At 50.0% G+C, this 25,010-nt stretch overlaps 1 protein-coding gene across 1 annotated transcript; it reads right to left on the reverse strand.

Annotated features, from left to right (window-relative positions):
* Positions 1-2,068: 2,068 nt before the first annotated feature.
* GTPBP4 (GTP binding protein 4) lies at positions 2,069-18,264 on the reverse strand. Its single transcript, XM_012776765.2, has 17 exons — positions 18,163-18,264; positions 16,492-16,662; positions 14,265-14,368; positions 14,044-14,180; positions 12,378-12,478; positions 11,280-11,372; positions 10,596-10,787; positions 10,451-10,516; positions 9,583-9,672; positions 8,665-8,775; positions 7,350-7,427; positions 7,176-7,227; positions 6,424-6,524; positions 5,017-5,214; positions 4,390-4,455; positions 3,547-3,690; positions 2,069-2,731 (listed from the first exon to the last, which is right to left on the reverse strand). Exons 1-17 carry the CDS (start codon positions 18,208-18,210, stop codon positions 2,579-2,581), a joined length of 1,905 nt encoding a protein of 634 aa, XP_012632219.1. The 5' UTR covers positions 18,211-18,264; the 3' UTR covers positions 2,069-2,578.
* Positions 18,265-25,010: the final 6,746 nt, after the last annotated feature.

Raw genomic sequence — 25,010 nt, forward strand, 5'->3', positions numbered from 1 at the left:
GTGACAGCCAGTTGACACCAGTTGTCCCTGGGGGCCACACAGCTGAGTCACCCCAGCTGAGAACCACTGTTACAGTCAGGCCACAGTATAGGAGAGAAAAATAACAATGCGAAAGGCTAATGTTCATGTTATGTAGATTCAGTTCATGGAATGTGTGTATATTAATATTAATTGTACCTTGATTAATGCACTTTTTAAAACTTATTGGTAGATTTCTCAAATTTGAAATCTTAAAGACAGCTTTACTATCCTTAAATGCTACATAGTAATAATGAATAATTTATTTCTTACAAAAATAAATATTTTATAAATTCAATAAAATGATTCATTTTTTGGTAACCCTGAACAGTTAATTTATAATTTCAGGCAAGACACAAGTACAAGTGTTAAGGTTACATTTATTGCCCATGCCCCCCTCCCCCCTCGAGTAAGAGCTTCAAGCGTGTTCATCCCCCAAATGTTGCACATCTTACTCGTTGTGGTTGTATATACCCATCCCCTCCTCCCCCCTCCCACCCTCCTGACACCCAATAAATGTTACTCCTATATATGTCCACTTAGGTGTTGATCCGTTAATACCAATTTGCTGGTGAGTACATGTGGTGCTTGTTTTTCCATTGAGACTTTCTCTGTAAGTTGAAAGTCTCTGAACAGACTCAAATTCCAAAGTAGGTTCCATTTGTAGATTCCATCAACTGCTGTCCAGGTGGAGAGACAGATTTCTGGAACTTCGTATTCTACCACCTTCACTGATTATCACCTGGTTTTGAGTACCTTTTTTTGTGTGTGTGAGACAGAGTCTCACTCTGTTGCCCATACTAGAGTGCCTGTGGCATCAGCTTAACTCACAGCAACCTCAAACTCCTAGGCTCAAGCGATCCTCCTGCCTCAGTCTCCCAAGTAGCTGAAACTACAGGCATGCGCCACCATGCCTGGCTAATTTTTTCTATGTATTTTTAGTTGGCCAATTAATTTCTTTCTATTTATAGTAGAGACGGTGTCTGGCTCTTGCTCAGGCTGGTCTCAAACTCCTGAGTTCAAACGATCCTCCCACCTCAGTCTCCCAGAGTGCTAGGATTACAGGTGTGAGCCACTACGCCCAGCCTTGAGTACCTTTTTTTTTTGAGACAGAGTCTCACTTTGTTGCCCAGGCTAGAGTGAGTGCCATGGCGTCAGCCTAGCTCACAGCAACTTCAAACTCCTGGGCTCACGCAATCCTGCTGCCTCAGCCTCCCAAGTAGCTGGGACTACATGGCCACCATGCCCGGCTAATTTTTTCTATGTGTATTAGTTTGCCAATTAATTTCTTTCTATTTAGAGACGGGGTCTCACTCTTGCTCAGGCTGGTTTCGAACTCCTGAACTCGAGCAATCCGCCAGCCTCGGCCTCCCACAGTGCTAGGATTACAGGTGTGAGTCACCTCGCCCAGCCTTGAGTACTTCTTAATAGAACCCTTTCCAGCATATATACACAGATGAAAATGTTCACATATATACATACCTATGTATTAATATACGTGAAGATTTCACTTTATGTCCCCAAAATGTAATACATCATAAACACATTTGTGTGCAAAAAAGAAAAGCCTTGAATTATATTGCAAAAAGGACAGGAGACGGACACAGGCGGGTGTGCTTTGCAAGTGCTCCAGGTGGCAGCAGAGGGGACCTGCTAAGCAAGTGTCTTTGTTTTTACCTATGTATGATACAGGGTGGTGACAACGGTGCTGTTTTGTGGTAAAGCCATGCGTTAGGCCTTTGATGCTCTAGCATGTGCGTCTGAGACACTACACTGTGCTGGGGTTTGAGTTACATGCACTTCACAACTTCATCCATTTATAGTGATTTAAAACAGGCTCCCAGGAGGTGCTTTTGTGGCGGTTCTTTTGCTACTGAACATGCACTGGACCACTGAAATGGATGTCCACATTCAACTGCTGTGATGCCTTACGCCACATTTTATTTGGGTATTTTTGCCTTAAGACAAAAAAGAAATCTATTTTTTTTTTCATTTGGCCCAATCAACAGATTTTTAAGTAAACCAAAAAAAGAACCAAATAAATCAAAGCTTTCTTCTGGAGGTTTATTTTGGATATAATAGACTACAGTAAAACACATACAAAAATACTAGAAAATAATTTAATGAGAGTATTTTAAGCGTTGGGGTTGACACATAAAGCTGCTCCCTCCCAAGCCTGCGGCCCTCTGCACATCCACAGGGGAGATGCTTTCTTCACAAAACGACCATTCGTGTGTGATGAAACAAAGTTCCCTCTCTGGAGAAAACTGAGGTTCTCTTCTCCATCAAAAACGGTCATCCCAATAAATCATGCCAGTTCTGTAAACCTGAAGCAATCAATACTCCATCGAATGCAGAATCACCACCTACCAAAGTATCTGCAATATTATGCAGTGACAAAAACTTCCCTCATCTATAGGGTTAACTAGTTTTCAGCAAAGCAACAAGTGCTTCAGTTATATTGTTTTTGCCAGCTCATAGGTTATAGCCCCAACTTTATGAGCCATCAGACCAAACCATGACAGCGTCAGCCGCTCCATCTGGAAGTGCTGGAGGGACACTACCGCCTGTCCTTCTTGCCAGCTTTCCTCTTCCCAGAGAGCAAGTGCTTGGGCTTCATGTCAAACACGTGCCTGTCTGCCTCCCCCTTCCGCCCCAGGCGATTCATCTTCCTCTGCGCTTTCTTCATCATCGTCTTGGCCTTCTTCACCATCTGTGCAGGAGGGGAGACATAAAGTACCCTAATTACCAAAAGCCAAACCTCCACTGTACCTCAGTCACTGGTGGCGTCTGCTGAAGACACCCTGCGCGGTCGCGTGCACGGCTCTCTCGCGTCCAGACTGCGGGAGCTCGACGACTCCTGTGCACAAACCGGACAAGGTCTCTGTCCAGGACAAGCCCTGTACCTAGAAGGCCGAGCACATCTAGGACGGCCTCTTACACAAACTAAGACACAGGTCCAACGCGAGCGATGCAGCCGCAATGCCCGGGTTTCCAGGTGGAATCGGCACGATGAGAAATACAGGCGTCCAGTCCAGGTTACAGACACTTTCTCCTCTACCTGAATGTTCAAAATGCTGAGACTGAATGTTTTCATGTTTAATAAGAAGACACTTTAGCAGAAGAGACTGGGTACATCTAACGTCTTTACCAAGATACTACAAATGATAAAAAAGTGACCCAAGCTATCATTTCGGGTAAAAAGATTTCGCACATTGTGTAAAGCTGAATCACTAGATAATCGGCCCAAATAGTCTGCTCTGGGCTGGTTCCTCAGGCGGCTTGCTGGACCCTGAGCTCAGATTGCTGGTGGCGTTAAGAGGACGCTGCCATCCACCCTCTGAGAAAGGAAAGCATTAGGGAATGGCCCACCCAGACGACCAGGGCATCCAGTTGCACCCTGGGCCAGGCAAAGCCGTGCCCATAGCTCCCGCTCCGCCAAGCAGCAGCTGCTGACGTCTGCCCCGAGCCCTCCTCAAGTGAACAGTAAAGACCATTGTTTATTTACGTCACACATCAGAGACTCACCGTGACGTCACGGAGACCAGACACATCACGTGGGGTCCGTGAGCAGCTCCGACTCCGGGCCACAGAAGAGGGCGGAACAGAGTCTTCCCGCTTTCTCTTGCGGGTGACGCTCCGAGACCTCCTCGCCTGGACTGCATAGTGGGCCTGCAAAGCAGAGAAGCAGACGTCAGCACCCGGGACCAGCCCTGCAGGGACAGACACTGAAGTACCGCAGGAGTCTTCAGAACCGTTGGCACATACCCAGCTAAGCATCTTGAAAATACAGTTACCTTTACATTAATTGCTGGTCAAATATTCTTCACTTATAGGACTCCCCTCTCAGACAGGGTCATTAGTGTGGCATCAGTTTATCCTTCGTCATAAAGAGCTATCCCCTCCCTTCCCTTGGAGTTACCAGCTGAACGCAAAGTGACGACAGACAGTCAGACCAAACACTCAACTCGGGGCAAGCGAAGTCACACAGACTGCACATCTGAGGACCTGTCTGAGGCGACACCCCGCCACGTCACAGCTCGGCCTCGCTCGGACCGTGGAGCTGCGGGCGGGTCCCAGATCACCTTCGATCACCTTGTCTGTGAAGGAAGGACAGCACCGCCACCTGGAAGGGCGCCGAGCCCAGTAGTCCACAGACACGCTCAGAAGCCACACGTGCACACGAGCTGAGACCACCGCCCGCTGCACCGGCAGCGCAGACACGGGACCAACACCCCAGCCTACCCCGAGAGCAAACCAGGGCCCTGTGGCTGACGCCCCAAGTGGCCAACCCACTCCCTCACACCAGACCCCACGACAAGTCTCGTCCGGAGAGACCCCACGTCTGCTAACGAAGCCGCGCCCACTCACATCATCCTTGCCGTCCATGTCAACACCGAGACTGCGCATCTCACTCTCCAGAACCGTCCGCTGAACCTGGCAACGAAAACAAAGATAACTGTTTTAAAAAGACTTAGTTTGATAAAAATGTTATTTTTAAAATAAGTTTCAAGGGAAAATATATCTAGCTGGGACTACAGGGATGCACCACCATCCATGCCCGGTTATTTTTTCTACTTTTTGTAGAGAGGGGGTCTTGCTCTTGCTCAGGCTGGTCTTAAACTCCTGAGCTCAAGCAGTCCTCCCACCTCAGCCTCCCAGAGTGTTGGGATTACAGGTGTGAGCCACTGTGCGTGGCCTTAACCAATACCTTTAAACTATGAATAAGTTACAATTTTACTTTGTACAACTACAAAATGATCTGATCTATAATACTCCTAAACTGGAAGCTGAAAGTCACCAAGAAAAGGCACAATGATCAGAATATAAAAGACCAAGACTCCCAACAATCTTGCAAGTCAATAAACCCCAATAAAACAAAGCATGTGCAACCTCGTGACCACAAACAGGCAGAAAAGTTGTATTTAGCAATGATTACATAAGAATCCAATTTGCAAAAAAAGAGGCCACACCTCTCTGGACAGACACAGAACTTGCCTTCTTAGCAGTTCGAGGCATCCTGGGTCCCTGCGTATTTTTTTCTTTGGATTCCAGGATTTTCAGCTTCTTTTTCTCTCTGATCTGCTTTGCCAGCTGCCGTATTTCCACCATCTCCTCATCCTCGCTCTCAGACTCACTGTCATACTCGCCAGCAGCCGTTCTCAGCTCTTCTTCTTTTTCTAACTCTTCCAGTTTCTTTAAAAATACAGTTGCAATTAAACAGAATTAACAATGAAAACCCCTGAGCAGCGTGCACGAAGGTGTGTGCCACAAGCCTCTGTGGACACACGGTGCCTCGGTCCGGTCCCAGCCGGGCGCCGTGTGCGTAGCTATCTCAGCACCACTGTGAGGACAAGAGACCACGTGAGCACCAGCCGGCAGCACCATGGTCTAACTGCTACGTGCCGCTCCCTTCTCTTCTTGAAACAAACCCTGAGGCTGAAAACCTGCAGGGGCCACCTCTCCCATCCTCTGATGCTCTGAGCAGAGGCACGGGGTAAACTCAGGTTTGTGAGAACCCAAATCTGAACAATACCCATTTATCCACTCTAATGTCACCCCAAATACAACCCACACTGGACACAAAGTCAGTAAGGCAAAAATGAACATTTATAACATGTGCGTGTATATCAAACCCTAGCAAACCAACCGAGACAGGAGCCCGACAGGCAGACGTGTTAGGTGGGGCTGGGAGGAGGGCCAGGCCACCCCCCCACAGCAGGACTGGGGGAGAGGCACAGGCTCAGCCAAGCTGCACAAGGGGAGCCGCGGGACTGCCCAGCCTGGGGTGTGGGGGGCAGAGCAGGGGAGGGCAGGGCAGCGAGGGTGGTGAGCGTGGTGGCTGGACGCGGGGAGGCAAGCACGCTCAGAAGCGGATGGCGGAGCAGAGGGCACGAGGGTGGCCCACGCAGATGGCCACTCGGCAGGGCCTGAGGGACTCAGGATGCAGGTGTGGGGTGGGTGCAGAGACAAAACTGAAAACAGGAAGTGAATGAAGGAGGGCGTCCGGGAATTGGTGGACACGTGAGGACATGCAGACTGCAAGCACTCCACCCAGCACTTTGTCAAAAAGCTGGACTGGGAGAGGAAGACAGAACAGCAGCTGAAGGAGGGTATAGGGTATAAGAAAGTGCCTGTTTTTAAGATGAGAGAAACTTGACATTTATATGCCAAGAGAAAGCAAGTAGGGCAGGGGTCTGAGGTGGGAGGGAGTCCTCAGCGTCGGAGCAGAGGTGGTGGGAGGGAAGCAGGAGGCAGGGCCAGACCTGTCAGTGCCTCGGGGTGGGGAGGGGTACGGCACGGGCGCAGGAAAAATGGGGGCACAGGAGCAGGGGAGCCAGTCAGTGCTCGCCTCCTAGTAGTGGCGTTAAAAAGGGAACACATAATTTAAAAAGCTACACAAACCTTCATGATGGCTGGATCAATATAATCAGCTACATTATGGCCTTCCCAAATCTCTGGTATCTTATCGTATTTTTCAGAAGAATTCATTAAATCCCAGTACTCTAGAGTTGAAAAAAAAAGTCACGCTTATTATAATTTTTAACATCTTCAAGTACAATGTGCCCCAAATGAGTTATGACTCTTAGCTCAAGTCATACCAAGCACCAATATTCAATACTCTCTATACATTACTTATTTCTTTACTTTTTAAGGCAGAGTCTCACTCTGTCATCCAGGTTAGTGTGCAGTGGCATCACTGCAGCTCACAGCAGCCACAAACTCCTGGGCTTAAGTCATCCTCTTGCCTCAGCCTCCCAAGTACCTGGGACTTCAGGTGTGCCTCACCACGCCCAGTTAATTTTTCTATTTTTAGTAGAGACGGTGTCTCACTCTTGCTCAGGCTGGTCTCCAACTCCTGAGCTCAAGTGATTCTCCCACCTCAGCCTCCCAGAGTGCTGGGATTACAGGCGTGAGCCACCGCGACCAGCCAAATACTCCGTAAGTTACTAACAACATCAACCTCGTTCAATGTGTGCATGCCAGGGAAACTACAAAAATAATCCTCTCAACCAAAAAAGAAAGAGACCTACCAAAGCCCTACGAAAAGTTTACAAATATCCTGGGAGACTTTTACTCATAAAGCCCTTCCCTCCTTTTCTGAAACACTTCACATGCTTCACTTCGCTTTATAGGAACAAATGCACCAGCCTTACTTTGAAGATCCAAAATATAATCATCTCCCATTTCCAGCTCCAGATCTCGTTCCTGCAATGGAAAGAAATGATCTCAGCTCTGTTTTACCTCCCTGGTCAGAAGCGCTGCGCCCCCACCCCTGTGCACATAACATACAGCCCCTGCTCCCCATGAGGAGAGGTTTGGTGACGCACCCTTTTCTTCTTGGGCTCCTCAACTTCCATTCTCTTCCTGCGTGCCACCACTCCTTCTGGGATGAACGGCGGCCGCTCCTGGGAAGATAGATCAGAAATATTTAAGTGAAACACCTAAATGAGAAAGAAACTTTAAAAAATGAAAAACTAGAAGCAACTCCCCTGTCTGCCAGAAAAATATAAAACCATACCCAGACCAATTACATAAGCAAAAAAACATGAACGTTCAGAAGAAAAACATAGTTTTAAAATACATTTGGAATGGACGCTGGGCCTCTGTCTGCCTGACACTAACCCAGCAGCCACAGAGAAAACATTAATATATGTTAACTATTCTAAAATATGTAATTTCTTTGAGGTTGAAAAAATACAAATACCCAAAAGGCAAGTGACAAAAAGAGAAAAATAGGCCAGGCGTGGTGGCTCACGCCTGTAATCCTAGCACTTTAGGAGGCGGAGGAGGGAGGATTGCTCAAGGTGAGGAGTTCGAAACCAGCCTGAGCGAGACCCCGTCTCTACCAAAAATAGAAATAAATTAATTGACCAACTAAAAATATATATACAAAAAATTAGCCGGGCATGGTGGCGCATGCCTGTAGTCCCAGCTACTCGGGAGGCTGAGGCAGTAGGATCGCTGAGCCCCGGAGATTGAGGTTGCTGTGAGCCAGGCTGACGCCACGGCACTCACTCTAGCCCGGGCAACAAAGTGAGACTCTGTCTCAAAAAATAAAAAAAAAAAAAAGAAAAATAATATTTACAGGACATATGACAAGAATCCAATTTTCTTAACATAAAAATTACAAATCAACAAGAAAAGGATAAACCATCTGATGAAATGAATGGCTAAGGAGCACATAAAATTGCTTAATGGCACTAATCACTGAAAAAACACACAACAAAACCATCTCCAAACTACTGAGACACACGTATGAAGATGGGCCCGCAATGTTCGCAATACCAACAAAGTGGAAATCGTACAAGACTGATGAGACACTTCCACCTGAGTTGCAAAAACGTTTTTAAAATCATGCTTCTGCACAGAAAGCATTTCTGGAAGGAGAAACGGGACTGAATGGCAACAGTAAGTGTCTCCGCAGAGCGAGGGCAGGTTTCCAAGGCACGTTCTTTCCTCCCTTCTCAGTTCTTTACGTGTGTGCACATAACCACACTATGCACGAGAAACCAAAGCCACACACAAACTCCATTTGGGCACATGGGAACGGGACCGTGATCCCCGGAAAACGCTCGCGGAGGGCGCCTGCTGAATGCACCAGCAGCGCCCCCGCGTGGCCTAGGTGCTCTCAGGCCGCCTCACCTTGTCGTCTCTCTTGCTGGGGACGGCCAAGTGCAGCCTGTTCAGCACCTCGTTCACCTTGTTGCCCTTCATTTTGGTCTCCACTCGGTGAGCCAAAAGCCGATCGCAAGCCTGATAAAGTAGAAAGAAGGCTCAGCTCGAGGACACACCCTCAGCCACGCGCCCAGAAGACCCAGAACAGGCCCCTGCTCACCAACAGGTGGCACCTGGGAACTCCTGCTCTCTCCCCTCCCCAGGTAACTACAGTGGCTGCAGACCATGCTCCTGGGCTCTCAGAAGGAAGAGGCTAAATCCTGATGCAGCCCCCTGGGAAAGCCACCCCAGCACCCTCCCAGGCCCCGTTTTGGGTCCTCCCAGTAAAGCAGGCACCTCCACACAGACCCACGGTGCCCTCCGTGCACCCTGCCTGGACTAGAGGTGACACGGCCCCTCAGGACAATAGCTCAGGCAACGGATCCCTGAGTAAAACCATAGAGGCAGAGGTGTCCTTTTACTTGAGATAAAAAATACCACAATGATGTAGAAAATAACTGGGAAGGCATGTGAAATCTAACAGGGGACTGCCTCCCCTCAGCTGTTTTTGCTTTAGACCACTTTTTTCCTTCCTACTTCTGAACAGGTTCCATAAAAGTACTTTTTACTGTAGGCGCTTTGGAAATATGAAAAGGTCAAAAGACACAGCAGTCATTTTAAGTTAAAACTGTCTAGCGTGGGAATCGCAAAGCATCCCCTCAAATCCACCCTCCCCGAGTGGGGTGGGAAGGAGAGCTCCCAGGAGTCATGACACCTGTCCAGCTACTGTGAGTGCCCCCAGTGTTACAAATACCTACAAGGAAAATACTTTTCCCTGTGACAGAGTCTTCTAAAACAAGAGACAGACAGCAAAGAGCCTGTGACCTGATTTAAGGAAGCACTGACCTCTGTTTTCACTTTGATAACACCTTCCTCAGTCAGGGTGCTGGTCTCTATCACAGGGAAGCCTTCAGCCTGCAAATCTATAAATAGTTTCTGAAAACAGAGGAGAAATTACAGGTGCGTCATTATCTCCAGTTCCCGATGGAACAAGTTGTTCTGTTCTGCAAACGAAGGCTGCAAATGCCAATTGCTCAACATCTTTGACTTGTTTTTATGACTCTTTTAAGAACAGACATCTCCTAAGAAGTTATTTTTCCGTATATTCTTCTGTGATTGAGAAAATACAAATAGGTGACAGTGTGAGTGAGGTCAGCAAGATGGCCAATGAGGAGCCCCTCACAAAAAGTCAGAATGAGTAAACCATGACATTTTCACGAAAAACGAACGGTGGGAGAGCACCAGACTAACAGAGAGCCCCGTGAGCACAGAAACACAGGCCCAGGCGGGAGGATCGCTTCAGCTCAGTAATTCAAGACCAACCTGAGCAAGAGCGAGACCCCATCTCTACTAAAAACAGAAAAAATTACCTGGGCGTGGTGGTGTGCACCTGTAGTCCCAGCTACTCAGGAGGCTGAGGTTGCTGTGAGCTAGGCTGATGCCACAGCACTCCAGCCAGGGCAACAGAGCGAGACTCTGTCTCGCAAAAATAATAATAATAATAATAGAGTACCAGTCAAGAAACCTGCATTTTAGTTTGACACTAACTAGGTTTCTATTACATCCTGTCACCAAACCACTGAGGTTTATTATCTCAACTGTAAAATTAAATACTGGATTAGCATTGATGACATTCCTTCTTCCAACTTTGGCTGTCTGAGGTGACATTCAGAACCACTAAGTAAGAAATATGCAAAATGCCAGGGCAATATACCTGATCATCCTCAGGAAGTTCGGCTATTCTCTTCACGTCACACTTGTTTGCCACAATTATAAGAGGCTGGAGAAGGAAGAAGAATAATGAAATTAATACTTTCACAGTGCAACACATAAAGTGAAATGAGAGTCGCCACGCTCACCTTGTTGACGAAGAGTGGTCGGATGTTCCGGAAGAGCTCCAGCTGCTCCGTCAGCCCGTGCCCACACTGCTCGGACAGATCCATCACGTACAGCACGGCGGCGCGGAGGTGGGCCAGGGCCGTGATGGCCTGCATCTCGATGGTGTTGCGATCCTCCAAGGGGTGATCCAAGATCCCCGGAGTATCGACGACCTAATGACCAGACGTCGTTACTCAAAGCACACCCCCTCACAACTCCTCGTCCGGTACATCCCAGGAGCCATTTGCACAGACCAAGCCACACCTGACAAGACCTGTAAATAACAGGTAGGTCTCCAGACTGAACGTGATAAAGCAAACACGGCAGGGAGGGAAAAGTACATACTCTTTCTGATGCTGACATAATGCAGGGACCTGTACTAGTAGCTGGGGTTCCTCCTGAACTGCATCAGAGAAACATGAACTGCCTGTACAGACTCCCAAAGCCCAGACAAGTTTCCTGAATGGTGATGGAGAAATGTCGAGTCGTGGGCCTCAGGAAATCTGTCTCCCCACCTCAGAATCCTCCCTAGGGGACGCTGCACAGTCGGCTCTATGCAAAGTGCACCGACAGACGTATAGAACTGTCGTTCTGTAGAAATTATCAGAATCGAATTCCATTCACAACACCCCGAGACGCTTGTTCTGCTCACAGACCAGTCTCACCTGCCAGCGCAAATACTTGTAGTCCATGTGCCCAACAAACAGGGACTTGGTCGTGAATGCGTAGGGCTGGACATCCACGTCTGCTCTGGTCACCTGAAACAAAGCGACCAAACCTGCACGTCACACAAGCTCTGCACCCCATTCCTCTCCATGCAAACAAGACTATTTTTTTTTTAATAAAAGGAGACCTACATGGAGTTCGAAACCAGCCTGAGCAAGAGCAAGACCCCGTCTCTACTATAAATAGAAAGAAATTAATTGGCCAACTAATATATATATAAAATTAGCCAGGCATGGTGGCACATGCCTGTAGTCCCAGCTACTTGGGGGGCTGAGGCAGAAGGATTGCTTGAGCCCAGGAGTTTGAGGTTGCTGTGAGCTAGGCTGACGCCACGGCACTCACTCTAGCCTGGTCAACAAGCGAGACTCTGTCTCAAAAAAAAAAAAGGGAGACCTACAAATCTGCCCCAGAGCAAAAGTGCTCCGGGAACCACGTCAGCTGTACGTCTGACAACTTTCTCAGCAAGGTGAGCTGCTGCTGGCTGTGAATCCACATTTCAAATGCTGCCTCTCCTCTGCTCGGGTCCCTCGAGCTCAGCCAAATTGTCCTGAAGCACCGAAATGCTGAGTCCCCTCGATGCCACCCATGAATCCTAATTAATAAATCCACCCACATAAAGACTCAGTAACCCACCCCTATGTGGACCACGTAGCTCACGTGGAAGGTGACATGGCGGCTGAGGCCACAGATCCCCCAGGGTAGCTGGAGGCCCAGCTCAGTGAGTGTTGTCTGCCATTGAGCTCCCTGGCACAGCCACCACCAGGACAGGCGGACAGCACCCCCATGACACCCAAGTGTCAATGAAAATGCACTCAACGTGTCTAATAACCGAAAGAAAGGTTCTGCGAGAGCAATATGAATGCAGGTTCAGACAAAGCCAATCCTCCCCAAGAGGAAGGCAGGTGGGCTCACGGTCAGGCCCTGCAGCCCAGGGCTATGTTCACCAAGGCCACCCTAAACCCCACGCAGTCTGAACACAGCAGCACCATGACCTAAGATGGCCAGGTCATCTGCTTTCTAACCGAAAACAGACCAACCTTGTTGATGAAGCTGGACTTCCCAACGTTCGGGTACCCACACAGAAGCAGAGTCCTCGTGTTTGGATCAATGGTTGGCAAACGGGATAAATGCTGACGCACTGTGAAAAGTTTACGTGGAAAAATTAAGAAACGCCAAGATTTGCTTGAAATTTTCTCTTCAGTTTAGTTTTACACTCCAAGCCTGTGGTTATATTAACCCCACTCTAACTTTTACAATACAAAAGTGATGGGGAAGATATAAATTAATGAAAAAAACGATCAGTTGCAGAGACTAATGGTATATTCACGGTATATGCAATAGTATTTCCCATGTTTGGCAATACCAAGAAGCATATTCCTGGAGCTTATCCAAGCTGATATTTTGGTAACAGGTCAAAAGTGGGGCCAAAAACATGTCCAGATTATTCTCACTGAGGTGGTATGTGAAGAACAGTGTACTCTGAGGCCTGCAGGTGTGACTCTCCGGCTACAACAGGGGCTGTTCTGTTTAATCACCCCATCTGCAAGGCACAGCTCCTGAGTGGCACCCACTGGCTACTGAAGACCAAACTGACTGTGGGAAAGCACTCTCAAAGCATCAAGTATCATAACCCTGCTTAAAAAGTTTCTGCGAGGCCAGGCGCAGTGGCTCACGCCTGTAATCCTAGCACTCTGGCAGACCGAGATGGGAGGATTGCTCAAGGTCAGGAATTCAAAACCAGCCTGAGCAAGAACAAGACCCCATCTCTACTAAAAAATAGAAAGAAATTAACTGGCCAACTAAAAATATACAGAAAAAATTAGCCAGGCATGGTGGCGCATGCCTGTAGTCCCAGCTACTAGGGAGGCTAAGGCAAGAGGATAGCTTGAGCCCAGGAGTTTGAGGTTGCTGTGAGCTAGGCTGACGCCACGGCACTCTAGCCCATGCAAGTAATTCTTTCAACAAAATCCTACTAAGTTGATTCAAAAACTATCCTACTGGCCGGGCGCTGTGGCTCACGCCTGTAATCCTAGCTCTTGGGAGGCCGAGGTGGGCGGATTGCTCAAGGTCAGGAGTTCAAAACCAGCCTGAGCAAGAGCGAGACCCCGTCTCTACTATAAATAGAAAGAAATTAATTGGCCAACTGATATATATATATAAAATTAGCCGGGCATGGTGGCGCATGCCTGTAGTCCCAGCTACTCGGGAGGCTGAGGCAGAAGGATCACTCAAGCCCAGGAGTTTGAGGTTGCTGTGAGCTAGGCTGACGCCACGGCACTCACTCTAGCCTGGACAACAAAGTGAGACTCTGTCTCAAAAAAAAAAAACAAAAAAAAACAAAAAAAAAAAACTATCCTACTAAGCTTTTAAAAAATAAAAATGCCAATAAGCAAACCTATGAGCCATTGTATGTTTATATACTTTTCATTAATTTCACATCATTTAGTCTATGCCTTACCTATTAAACAGGAAAAAACATGAATTTTCTTAATCATACTACTAATTTGTAGCCACAAGTGCTAGGCATTTTTTTCAATAACAACTAGCTTATTAGAATTTCTTATAGGTCAGGCTAGAAACAGTAACTTGACCCTATGAACTCTCAAACAGAACAGCAACACAAATCTCAAGCATAAGTCCTCCACAAGGACCAGTCACCTCAGCAGAGCGCACTGAGACCTGCCCCCGCAGACAAGCGAGTACCTTGCTCCAGGTACTCCAGGCTCTGTTTCTGCCTCTTGATCACGGTGCACATCCGCCCCAGGGCCGCCCGCTTCAGCTGCTTGCAGCGGTAGAGAGAGTCGCCATACTTCATGAGCCGCACGTAGTCTTTAGCGACACTTAAAAAAAATAATAAAAAATATTAAGCTTTTTTTCACTTTTGATAAAACCTTAAAAGATACTATAGTAAAATAATACCTTACTTGTCCACTAGATTTTTGGCAATATTTATCTGTCCCAAAGCCAACTTGTAATGGTCCTTGTCGTAGAGAATATTCATCAAATCAGCATAAAACGGATGGATGTCCTGTAACAGACAAAACACGCACAGCGGTCATTTCGGTCCCACAGCTTCACACCCCCCCCCATGCAAATACCACCTGGCGAGTAACTTCCTCTCTCTCTCCACAGGCTGCGGCATCTCCTCCCCGGGCCCCCTCGCCTGGCCAGAGATCCTGCCAACCGGTCCTCCTGAGAAGCCGCCAAGCAGCAGAGGAAGGCAGGTGCCCACAGGCAGTACAGCCGTCCCCTGTCCCCTGTGGTAGCAGAGCCCCACCCACCTGCAGCCCACTGCTCAGGATTTAGCCAGAAACTCTTCCCTCCGCCCGGCCATTCCCATCCTTCCTCAGACTTTAAATTCCTCACCCCTCCAGCTCCCTGTGCCATCTCCCCACACAGACACCTGCTTCCCTCATGCAGCTGCACTTCCTTCATCTGACACATTGTGTATTTCCGCATTTAGTCTTTTCCCCAAGAGAACAAGGATGGGAACCTTCACTGCTGCCAAACCCCCAGTGCTCACAACAGCTCAGAACAGTTCCTAACACGTAACGGGCACTCGAGGAATGACAGCTTAATCTCACTCCACGCGGGCAAGTGCCTGACCTCCAGCAGCGATTTCTGACTTTTATTTTCACTGTATTTTTTTTTTTTTTTTTTTTTTTTTTTTTTTTTTTTTTTGAGACAGAGTCTCACTTTGTTGCCCAGGCTAGAGTGAGTGCCGTGGCGTCAGCCTAGCTCACAGCAACCTCAATCTCCTGGGCTCGAGTGATCCTTCTGCCTCAGCCTCCCGGGTAGCTGGGACTACAGGCATGCGCCACCACGCCCGGCTAATTTTTTATATATATATCAGCTGTCCAATTAATTTCTTTCTATTTATAGTAGAGACGGGGTCTCGCTCTTGCTCAGGCTGGTTTTGAACTCCTGACCTTGAGCAATCCGCCCGCCTCAGCCTCCCAAGAGCTAGGATTACAGTTCACTGTATTTTTTAACATAAACCATTATTCCTATTTTAAATATAAAACAAAATACTATCACACAAGCCAACGCTTTCTCTCTGCCATCGCCTACCCTCAGGGACTACCCTGGGGCCGTGGTGAATTTAGGCTCTGCGACTGCACTGCTGACCCCCACACCCTTCTTGACCTCCAGCAACCCCGCAACCATGCTCCCTGACGCAGGAACGCCCCAAGATTCTGTTACGAGGCACTGCCAGGCAGTTTCTGCTCTTGCTTTTCTTTTCTTTTCTTTTTGAGACAGAATCTCGCTTTATTGCCTAGGCTAGAGTGAGTGCCGTGGCGTCAGCCTAGCTCACAGCAACCTCAAACTCCTGGGCTCAAGCGATCCTTCTGTCTCAGCCTCCCAAGTAGCTGGGACTACAGGCATTCGCCACCATGCCTGGCTAATGTTTTCTATATATATTAGTTGGCCAATTAGTTTCTTTCTATTTATAGTAGAGACGGGGTCTCGCTCTTGCTCAGGCTGGTTTCGAACTCCCGACCTCGAGCAATCCGCCCGCCTCGGCCTCCCAGAGAGCTAGGATTACAGGCGTGAGCCACCGCGCCCGGCCTGCTCTTGCTTTTCTACAGCTGAAGAAAAAAACTGCAGTGTGTAGCAGAAGAAAGAGCTCAGCTTTTCTGGCTCAGTGCAGAAGGCACAGCTCCCCCGAGATCTCTTCTTGCCAGTGAAGAGACCGGTCAGTTCGGCACTGACCGTCACCAGATGATGAAGCAATGAGATCACAGTGGACCTGAAGCCACTGACCCACGCTGAGCCCAAAGGAAACAGAAGCGTCGGAAAGAAGGAGGTAAGGCCCAGACGAGCCAGTGAGCCGCCACAGGGCTCAGGCGTCAGAGTTCATGACCCCTGGCTTCCACACAGCGTGTGGCCCCCAGAGGTTACAAGAAAGCCTGAGAAGAAAGTGGTGGGCCTCCTTAAGTGGGGCTTGGCTAGGGAAAGGAAAGCATATTAATGAATCCTGAAACCCACATTCTGCTCTGCTTTGTCGCTGACTTACTGAGTAGCCTCTGACAAGTCCATCACTTTGTTTCCCTTCCTGTCAAATGAGAAGCCAAACTGGCCACACGCTGACTCTCTGGAGGCTCGTGTCTGCATAACCATACACAAGCACGCAAGTCCCCAGTCACTTACGTCCAATTTGGGGAAATCTGTTAGAATTTGAGAGAGTCTGTCATGGTAATTCTGTTGAGTAAATTTGACTTTTCTCATGTAAAAATGTCTAATCCGATGAATTTGGTAATGTTTATGAATAACAGTTGGAGTCTTTCGTTGAGTCTTCGATAATGTCAGGTCAATAAAGTCCTGCAATTAAAGAAAATAAGATACAATTATACCAAAAATGTTTACTTTTCATCCACTTACTCCAAACCTTGAAACACTAATATCTAACAGTACTACATATTTGAAGCTACAAAAATTTACTTAATCTAACTCAATCTTTTATATACAACTTTATTCATCTTTAGCTTCTGGCCTTTAAGAAACACTTACCAAATGGCTGCAGGTAAAAAGTAAATTTTACCCTGTACTTTCTTAATGCCATCTTACCTCCAAATACCTAAGAACCCTTGAAACTTAAGTAGTCAGACAATTTAAGCATAAATCATAATAGTGAAGAAAAACAAACAATCCTTCCATTTCAATTTTAACCTGCATTATCTTTGACTTTGAAACAACATAAAATAACAGGTAGAACTAAAATCCACTGTTTATAATTTCTGCCCAGTGCAAACACTGGTGCTTCTCTATGATAAGGATCCTCCCCAGCTCCCCCAGTCCCACTGTCCTAGCCACACAAAGGTACTTGACTTTCCCTTGGACACTTTTACTAACTCCCACAAAAGATGATAGGAACACTCAGATACTGAAGACAAAATAATGAACAAGACATTGTCCCTTCCTCAGGGTCCAGTGACAGAGAGCAGTCAACAGGTGGTCACCACAGCCTGCCAGGTACTGCACTATGAGAAGCCCACACGTGTACACCTCTGGGCCAACCCGGGAGATCCCCTCTGCATACTTTTCCACTCGGTGGAATTTAAGCATCCTTAAAGGGCCCATTTCTTCTTAAAAGTAAGAAATGTTAAATTATGAGAGGAAAGGGGGCTATGGTGACCCCCAGAATCCGAAAGCTCGTCAACGACCACGGGGACCTTCCTCCCCCGCAGGTCGGGGTCAACCTCCACACACCTGCCCCATCATCTCTGGCGCTCCTGCAGGGAACCCTACTCTGGGGGTCCTCAGTCTCGGGTGTACCCCAGGCTCTGGTGGACTCTGGTGTCAGGTGGACCCGGCCCCTGGGTACAGCCTGGTATCTGGGACATCTGGTCTCTGGAAGGGATCCTGTCTTTAGGGGCCCCGCTCTCGAGGGGACCCCGATCCCTGGGGGTGGGTCCCAATTCCTAGTGGCCTCCAGTCTCCAGAGGTCCCAGGTCTCTGGGGGCCCCAGTCTGTGGGGTTGATTCCAGTCTCTGGAGGGATCCAGGTCTCTAGGAGCCGCAGCCTCTGGGGGTTCCCAGTCTCTGGGGTGGATCCGGTCTCTAGGGACCTCCAGTCTCCAGAGATCCCCGGTCCGTGGGGTGGATCCTGGTCTTTGGGATGGGCCCCGGTCTCTGGGGCTCCCGGTCTCTGAGGTCCAGTTCTTTAGGACCCTAAAGGCGGCGCCCAGGACGCGGGCCCGGGATGAGGGCGGGCAGGCAGAAGGCGACCCCGCGCCCAGCCCAGGGTTACAGCCCCGTACCATCCCCGGAGCCCTGGCCAAGGCGAGAGGGGAGAGTTGGGGAGGCCCCCCGGGCCGCCTACCTTGGCGGACGGGACCACCGTAATCTTCTTGAAGTTGTAGTGCGCCATGCCGGCTGTGGTTGCACGCGGACTCTGGCACGGCGGGCGGGACTTCCGCCGTCAAGTGGGACTTCCGCCGCCGGGCGCGGGCGCTACGTCACTTCCGGGCGCTCTGCCGGCCGCGTCGCACAGCGCCCGCGTGCGGCCCGGAGGTCCCATGCCGGGTAAGTTGAGGGCGCGCCGGGGCGGGGGACGGGCGTGTTGGGGGCGCGCCGGGGCAGGGAACGAGCGCGTCGGGGACGCGGACGCGAGGGGAGGACCCCTCGGTTGGGCGCTGAGGCGAAACTCCGCTGGGCAAAGGCGGGGTCCGGAGCGGCCAACGTGAGGGTTTCTGGACGCGGTTACAAGCCCTCAGCCGCCCGCCCTGGGGCGGGGTTCGCGAGTCGGGGTACCGGGGTCTGGGGGTTCGTCGGTCTGGGTTTGGGGGTCTGGGTGTTCGGGGGTCCCAGCGGCTTGGGGTTCTAGAGGTTTGGGGTTCCCGGGGTATGGGGTCTTGGGGGCCAGAGGGTCCGGGAGTCTGGGGCCTCTGAGGTTTGGGGGTTTCGGGGCCCAGGGCTAGACCCAGGTGAAGCCCAGTGTTTCCGCCGCCCCATAAACAATCATGTTTACAAACTATGCCAAAGGGACAACATTGTTGACTTATAACAGTAATATGAGGCCTGGCGTGGTGGCTCACGCCTGTGATCTCAGCACTCTGGGAGGATAGCTGGAGGTCCGGAGTTCGAAACCAGCCTCAGCAAGAGCGAGACCCCGTCTGTACTATAAATAGAAATAAATTAATTGGCCAACTAACATATACATTTAAAAAGTAGTCGGGCATGGTGGTGCATGCCTGTAGCCCCAGCTACTGGGGAGGTTGAGGCAGGAGGATCGCTTGACCGCAGAGTTGGAGGTTGCTGTGAGCTAGGGTGATACCACGGCACTCTAGCCGGGCAACAGAGTAAGAATCTGTCTCAAAAAAAAAAAAAAAAAAAAAAAGCTGACAAGTCCTGATATTTCTGCAATTTCCCCAAGAATCTCAAGTTGTATTGGCCTGAACCTCTTAGTGATCTTTGCAGAGAGCCCAGTGCCCACCCAGCCCTCACCCAAGCCAGGTCCCTGGGGCAGGTTGCTCACTGTGGGTGCTCACTTCCTCTCTTGCAAAACAAGGAAATAATGCCGAACCCAGTGGATGGTTCCCAGTTGCTAAGCAGCACGGGTACGCAGAAGGGCAGGCGAGAAGTAGGAGGAATCGATGTGATGGCTATTGCTAATAAAATTTTACTCCAGAACTTCACTGGGTTAGTGCAGGGTAAGGGTCTGAGCACTGAGAACAATTCTTTTTTTTTTTTTTTTTTTTTTTTTGAGAGTCTCACTCTGTTGCCCAGGCTAGAGTGCCATGGCGTAAGCTTATCTCACAGCAATCTCAAACTCCTGGGTTCAAGTGATCCTCCTTCCTCAGCCTCCCTAGTAGCTGGGACCACAGGCATGCGCCACCATGCCCAGCTAATTTTTTTTTAAATATATATATGTGTTTTTAGCTGGCCAATTAATTTCTTTTTATTTTTAGTAGAGACAGGGGTCTCGTTCTTGCTCAGGCTGGCCTCGAACTCCTGACCTCAAGCGATCCTCCACCTCGGCCTCCCAGAGTGCTAGGAATGTGATGACTATTGCTAATAAAATTTTATTCCAGCACTTCACTGGGTTAGTGCAAGGTAATGGTCTGAGCACTGCTGTAAAGTGTGTTAAATGCCACATTTCTAATAACATCACCCCTTAGAAAGCTTGGTCATGCACAGCCTAGCAGTTTGGGGGGGGGGGTGAGAACTAGCCATGGAAAGAGACATAAAATACCAACTTATTGTGTATCTGTGAGCGTGAAATTGGGAAAGGGGTGTGGGGACCTACAAGGCCTCTTACCAGGAGCCATCTGCTTTTAAATCGTTCGGCCGCAAAAGGCCTGTCTGTGAAGGCGTGCACAGCGTGACTCACCCCGGGCTGGAGTGACACACTGTGATGAGGTCTACATGCACCGCAGCACCTGCGCCTTTCTTCCCTGTCCTGCCCGTGACTTTCCCGGCTGAGCGTGGCTTCCTGGGGGCAGGTGTGTGTGCCCCAGACCTCAGACTGCTGGTCCTCCTGAGGAGAGACCAGGCTGTCAGGCCCTTTTCTGAGTGAGGACCCTTGGACGAGCCACCTGCAGCTGCAGGAGATGGCCAGCGCCTGACCATTGACACAGGTCCCTGTGCTCAGAGCTCCTCCTCGGAGCAGGACTCAGAGTAGCCAGCCCGTGCCTCGGGAGGGACGCCCACGGCAAGCACCTCCTGGCAAAGAGCCTCGAGTTCCAGACCTGTTTTGTGAGACTGGTCTCCGTGTTGCTGTCGTTCTGACTGATGAAAAGTTTATCTTGGGCCGGGCGCAGTGGCTCACACCCGTAATCCTAGCACTCTGCGAGGCCGAGGCGGGAGGATTGCTCAAGGTCAGGAGTTCAAAACCAGCCTGAGCAAGAGCGAGACCCCATCTCTACTGTAAATAGAAAGACATTAATGGGCCAGCTAATATATATAGAAAAAATTAGCCGGGCATGGTGGTGCATGCCTGTAGTCCCAGCTACTCGGGAGGCTGAGGCAGGAGGATTGCTTGAGCCCCCAGGAGTCTGAGGTTGCTGTGAGCAAGGCTGACGCCAGGGCACTCACTCTAGCCCGGGCAACAGAGTGAGACTCTTGTCTCAAAAAAAAAAAAAAAAAAAGAAAGAAAAGGAAAGAAAGCCGGCTAGAGCACATTCCCGGCGCAGTCGGGCTGTGATGTGGACTCTGTGGCTTCTGCACTGCTCAGGTGTCTGTCCGAGCTCAGGCTGTTCTCAGACCCCTGTGCTCACACCGAATGGGGTCAGAGCTCCACACCACACCGCAGGGAGGAAAGGCGCCAGGCCTCAAGCTTAATGACAGCCTGGGGCACTTGGACCTGGGGGCCTGTGGTTCTGGGCCCGCACACCCCGATCCTAAAGGCAGACTCTCCAATGAGCCGGAAGCCAGGAGACCAACTGCAGTGGAAAACTGCGCTGGCAGCCCTGGGGGCAGCAAGAGGACCCTTCATTCACCCTCGGGGTGTGCGCCCTCCAGACCAGGCGCTGCTGACTGGCGGCTTCCTGGCGCCAACAGAGGGAGGGAGGGAGCGCCAGTCGAGTCCACAGGAGGCTGGTCTGCATGTGTGGGCGCCTCTCAGGGCTGAGTGGAGGTTATGCGTAGAACTCACCGTAGAACTCACCGAAGGATAAAGGTGAAAGGTTTGCTCCTCTCGTGGTTTTCCTGTCATAGGACACTGGAGACTCAAGAAAAGGGGTGATTTCACCGGAATGGCGTTACTTAGCTGAGCGGATTTTGTTTGTGTTAACGCCAGTTGTGCACAGTGTCTGTCAGCCCAGTCCTGCGGGTCTTGTCAAGTCCTTTTTATTTTTTATTTGAGACAGAGTCTCACTTTGTTGCCCAGGCTAGAGTCCTGTGGTGCCAGCCCTGCTCACAGCAACCTCAAACTCCTGGGCTCAAGCGATCCTCCTGCCTCAGCCTCCCCAGTAGCTGGGACTACAGGCATGATGCACCACCATGCCCAGGGACTTTTTCTATATATTTTTAGTTGTGCAAATAATTTCTTTCTTTCTTTCTTTTTTTTTTTTTTTTTTGAGACAGAGTCTTTCTTTGTTGCCCAGGCTACAGTGAGTGCCGTGGTGTCAACCTCGCTCACCGCAACCTCAAACTCCTGGGCTTAAGCGATCCTCCTGTCTCAGACTCCCAAGTAGCTGGGACTACAGGCATGCGCCACTATGCCCGGCTAATTTTTTTTTCTATATGTATTAGTTGGCCAATTAATTTCTTTCTATTTACAGTAGAGACGGGGTCTCGCTTTTGCTCATGCTGGTCTGGAACTCCTGACCTTGAGTGATCTTCCCGCCTCGGCCTCCCAGAGTGCTAGGATTACAGGCGTGAGCCCCCCACGCCTGGCCCTTGTGGAGTCTTAAATGGAGCCACAGGGCAGCTGCTGTTTCAGCCCCATGGAGCTGCGATCCCACAGGGCAGCCATCGGGGAAGGCAGCGGTGGCTGGGGGGGCCGCCCTCAAAGGAGCAGCCGCCATGCCCTGCAGAGCGTGCAGAGCCGAGAGTGTGGGCTTCGGCTCTGAGACCCGGCTGCACCCAGTGACACCGGGCAGACTTCTCCACTTCTCTGAGCCTCCCCGTCTTCCCCCGTGACAGCCCCTACGGAAGAGGGTTAGTGCGAAGCTAGAATGAGACACCCTGTAGTGTCTCCACGGTGCCTGGGGCGTGGCAAGTGTGCAAACCATTCTCTGTCACCAGCTGTGTGTTGTCACGTGTTACCTGTGTTCTCATGACTGGTTCGTCGCAATAACATTCCCTACGCTTTTGTCCTGTTCATCGAGTTCTAAATGAGCCGTGACAGGTGCTGCCCAGGGAGCCCCCCACAGGTGCCAGGTAACTAGTTCTGCTTCTCCCAACAGCACGGCGTGACAGTCTCCCCGTGACGGGCGAGATGGCCGGCTTTGGGGTGGGCACGCGCCCGCGCAGTGCCACAGAGCCGGTGAGCGGCTCTCAACCGGCACTCGCCCTGCCGCACTGCCCTCCGGTAGTGGCTTGGCCTGGGCCTCTTTGGAGTCACAGCCGTGTGTGCGTGCAGAGGAGGGTGCGTAACAGGTGGCACTTGGGGTCACCGGCTGTAAGTGCCCCTGCCCTGGCCGGGGCTCCTCTGTGAGAACGCTCAGTGCCTGCCCTTGGGACGTGGCACACTGCCTGTGCTGACACCCTGTGCCCTTGCTCGGGCCAGAGCTGGCGATGGGGGTGTCTCCGCGCGTCACCCGTGAGTCACTCCACTGACGCACTGTTAAACGCATTATTCACATTCTGCCTTTCCACAAAGGACCTGTGGGTTTTGTTTTTTTTTCTTTTTTCTTTTGAGACAGAGTCTCACTCTGTTGCCCAGGCTAGAGTGAGTGCCGTGGCGTCAGCCTAGCTCACAGCAACCTCAGACTCCTGGGCTCAAGCGATCCTCCTGCCTCAGCCTCCCGAGTAGCTGGGACTACAGGCATGCGCCACCACGCCCGGCTAATTTTTCTATATATATTAGTTGGCCAATTAATTTCTTTCTATTTTATAGTAGAGACAGGGTCTCGCTCTAGCTCAGGCTGGTTTCGAACTCTCGTCCTCCAGCAATCTGCCCGCCTTGGCCTCCCAGAGTGCTAGGATTACAGGCCTGAGCCACCGCGCCCGGCCAGACCTGTGGGTTTAATGGCAACCTTGCAACTTCTTTTCTAGAGAAGACTAGTGGTTAAAAAACAAAAAAGGTTTGGAATCTATGTACTTATGCTTGCATGATCAATTTCCAAATGCTTCTAGACCTCTACAGGCAGAATTTTTTTTTTTTTTTTTTTTTTTTTTTGAGACAGAGTTCCACCCTGTTGCCTGGGCTAGAGTGCCATGGCAACAGCCTAGCTCACAGCAACCTCAAACTCCTGGGCTCAAGCGATCCTCCTGCCTCAGCCTCCCGAGTAGCTGGGACTACAGGCATGTGCCACCATGCCTGGCTAATTTTTTGTGTATATTTTTAGTTGTTTGGCTAATGTCTTTCTATTTACAGTAGAGATGGGGTCTCGCTCTTGCTCAGGCTGGTCTCAAACTCCTGAGCTCAAACAATCCGCCCACCTCGGCCTCCCAGAGTGCTAGGATTACAGGCGTGAGTCACCGTGACTGGCCAGGCATAATTTCTTAAGAGTAGCATTGTGTACCATACCCAGCAAGATACTCAAGAAAAGCCAATGCCAAGCACAGTGTCTCCCGCCTGTAATCCTAGCACTCAGGGAGGCCTAGGCAGGCAGATTGCTCAAGGTCAGGAGTTCAAGACAAGCCTGAGCAGGAGTGAGACCCCATCTCTACTAAAAATAGAAAGAAATTAATTGGCCAACTGCAAATATATGTAGGAAAAATTAACCTGGCATGGTGGTGCATGCCTGTATTCCCAGCTACTCAGGAGACTGAGACAGGAGGATCGCTTGAGCCCAGGAGTTTGAGGTTGCTTCCAGCTAGGCTGATGCCACGGCACTCACTCTAGCCTGGGCAACAAAGCAAGACTCTGTCTAAAAAAAAAAAAAATCCTAGCACTCTGGGAGGCCAAGGCAGGTAGATTGCTCGAGGTCAGGAGTTCAAAACCAGCCTGAGCAAGAGCAAGACCCTGTCTCTACTATAAATAGAAAGAAATTAATTGGCCAATTAAAATATATAGAAAAAATCAGCCGGGCATGGTGGCGCATGCCTGTAGTCCCAGCTACTTGGGAGGCTGAAGCAGGAGGATCGCTTGAGCCCAAGAGTTTGAGGTTGCTTCGAGCTAGGCTGATGCCACGGCACTCGCTCTAGCCTGGGCAACAAAGCAAGACTCTGTCTCAAAAAAAAAAAAAAAATTAGCCGAGCATGGTGGCGCATGCCTGTAGTTCCAGCTACTCAGGAGGCTGAGGCAGGAGGATCGCTTGAGCCCAGGAGTTTGAGGTTGCTGTGAGCTAGGCTGATACCACGGCACTCTAGCCGAGGCAACAGAGTAAGACTGTGTCTCAGAAAAAATAAAAATAGAAATTACCTGGACAAAGAAAAATACATATATATTAAAAAAAAAAAATTAGCCGGTCATGGTGGTGCATGCCTGTAGTCCCAGCTACTCGGGAGGCTGAAGCTGGAGGATCACTTGAGTCCAGGAGTCTGAGGTTGCTGTGAGCTAGGCTGACGCCACGGCACTCACTCTAGCCTGGCAACTGAGCGAGACTCTTGTCTCAAAAA

Source organism: Microcebus murinus, chromosome 25, assembly GCF_040939455.1.
Source record: "Microcebus murinus isolate Inina chromosome 25, M.murinus_Inina_mat1.0, whole genome shotgun sequence".
NCBI classification, from domain to species: domain Eukaryota; kingdom Metazoa; phylum Chordata; class Mammalia; order Primates; family Cheirogaleidae; genus Microcebus; species Microcebus murinus.

What these genes read in the sequence shown, in the direction of transcription:
- GTPBP4 (XM_012776765.2), bottom strand. Translation starts at nt 18,210, where the DNA reads ATGGCGCACTACAACTTCAAGAAGATTACGGTGGTCCCGTCCGCCAAG. An exon ending in ACAAGTATTTGCGCTGGCAG is followed by an intron (nt 10,788 to 11,279) that starts GTGAGACTGGTC and finishes TCTGGTCATTAG; the next exon opens with GTCGTCGATACTCCGGGGAT. An exon ending in CTGGTCTCCGTGACGTCACG is followed by an intron (nt 2,732 to 3,546) that starts GTGAGTCTCTGA and finishes CCTCCTGCACAG; the next exon opens with ATGGTGAAGAAGGCCAAGAC.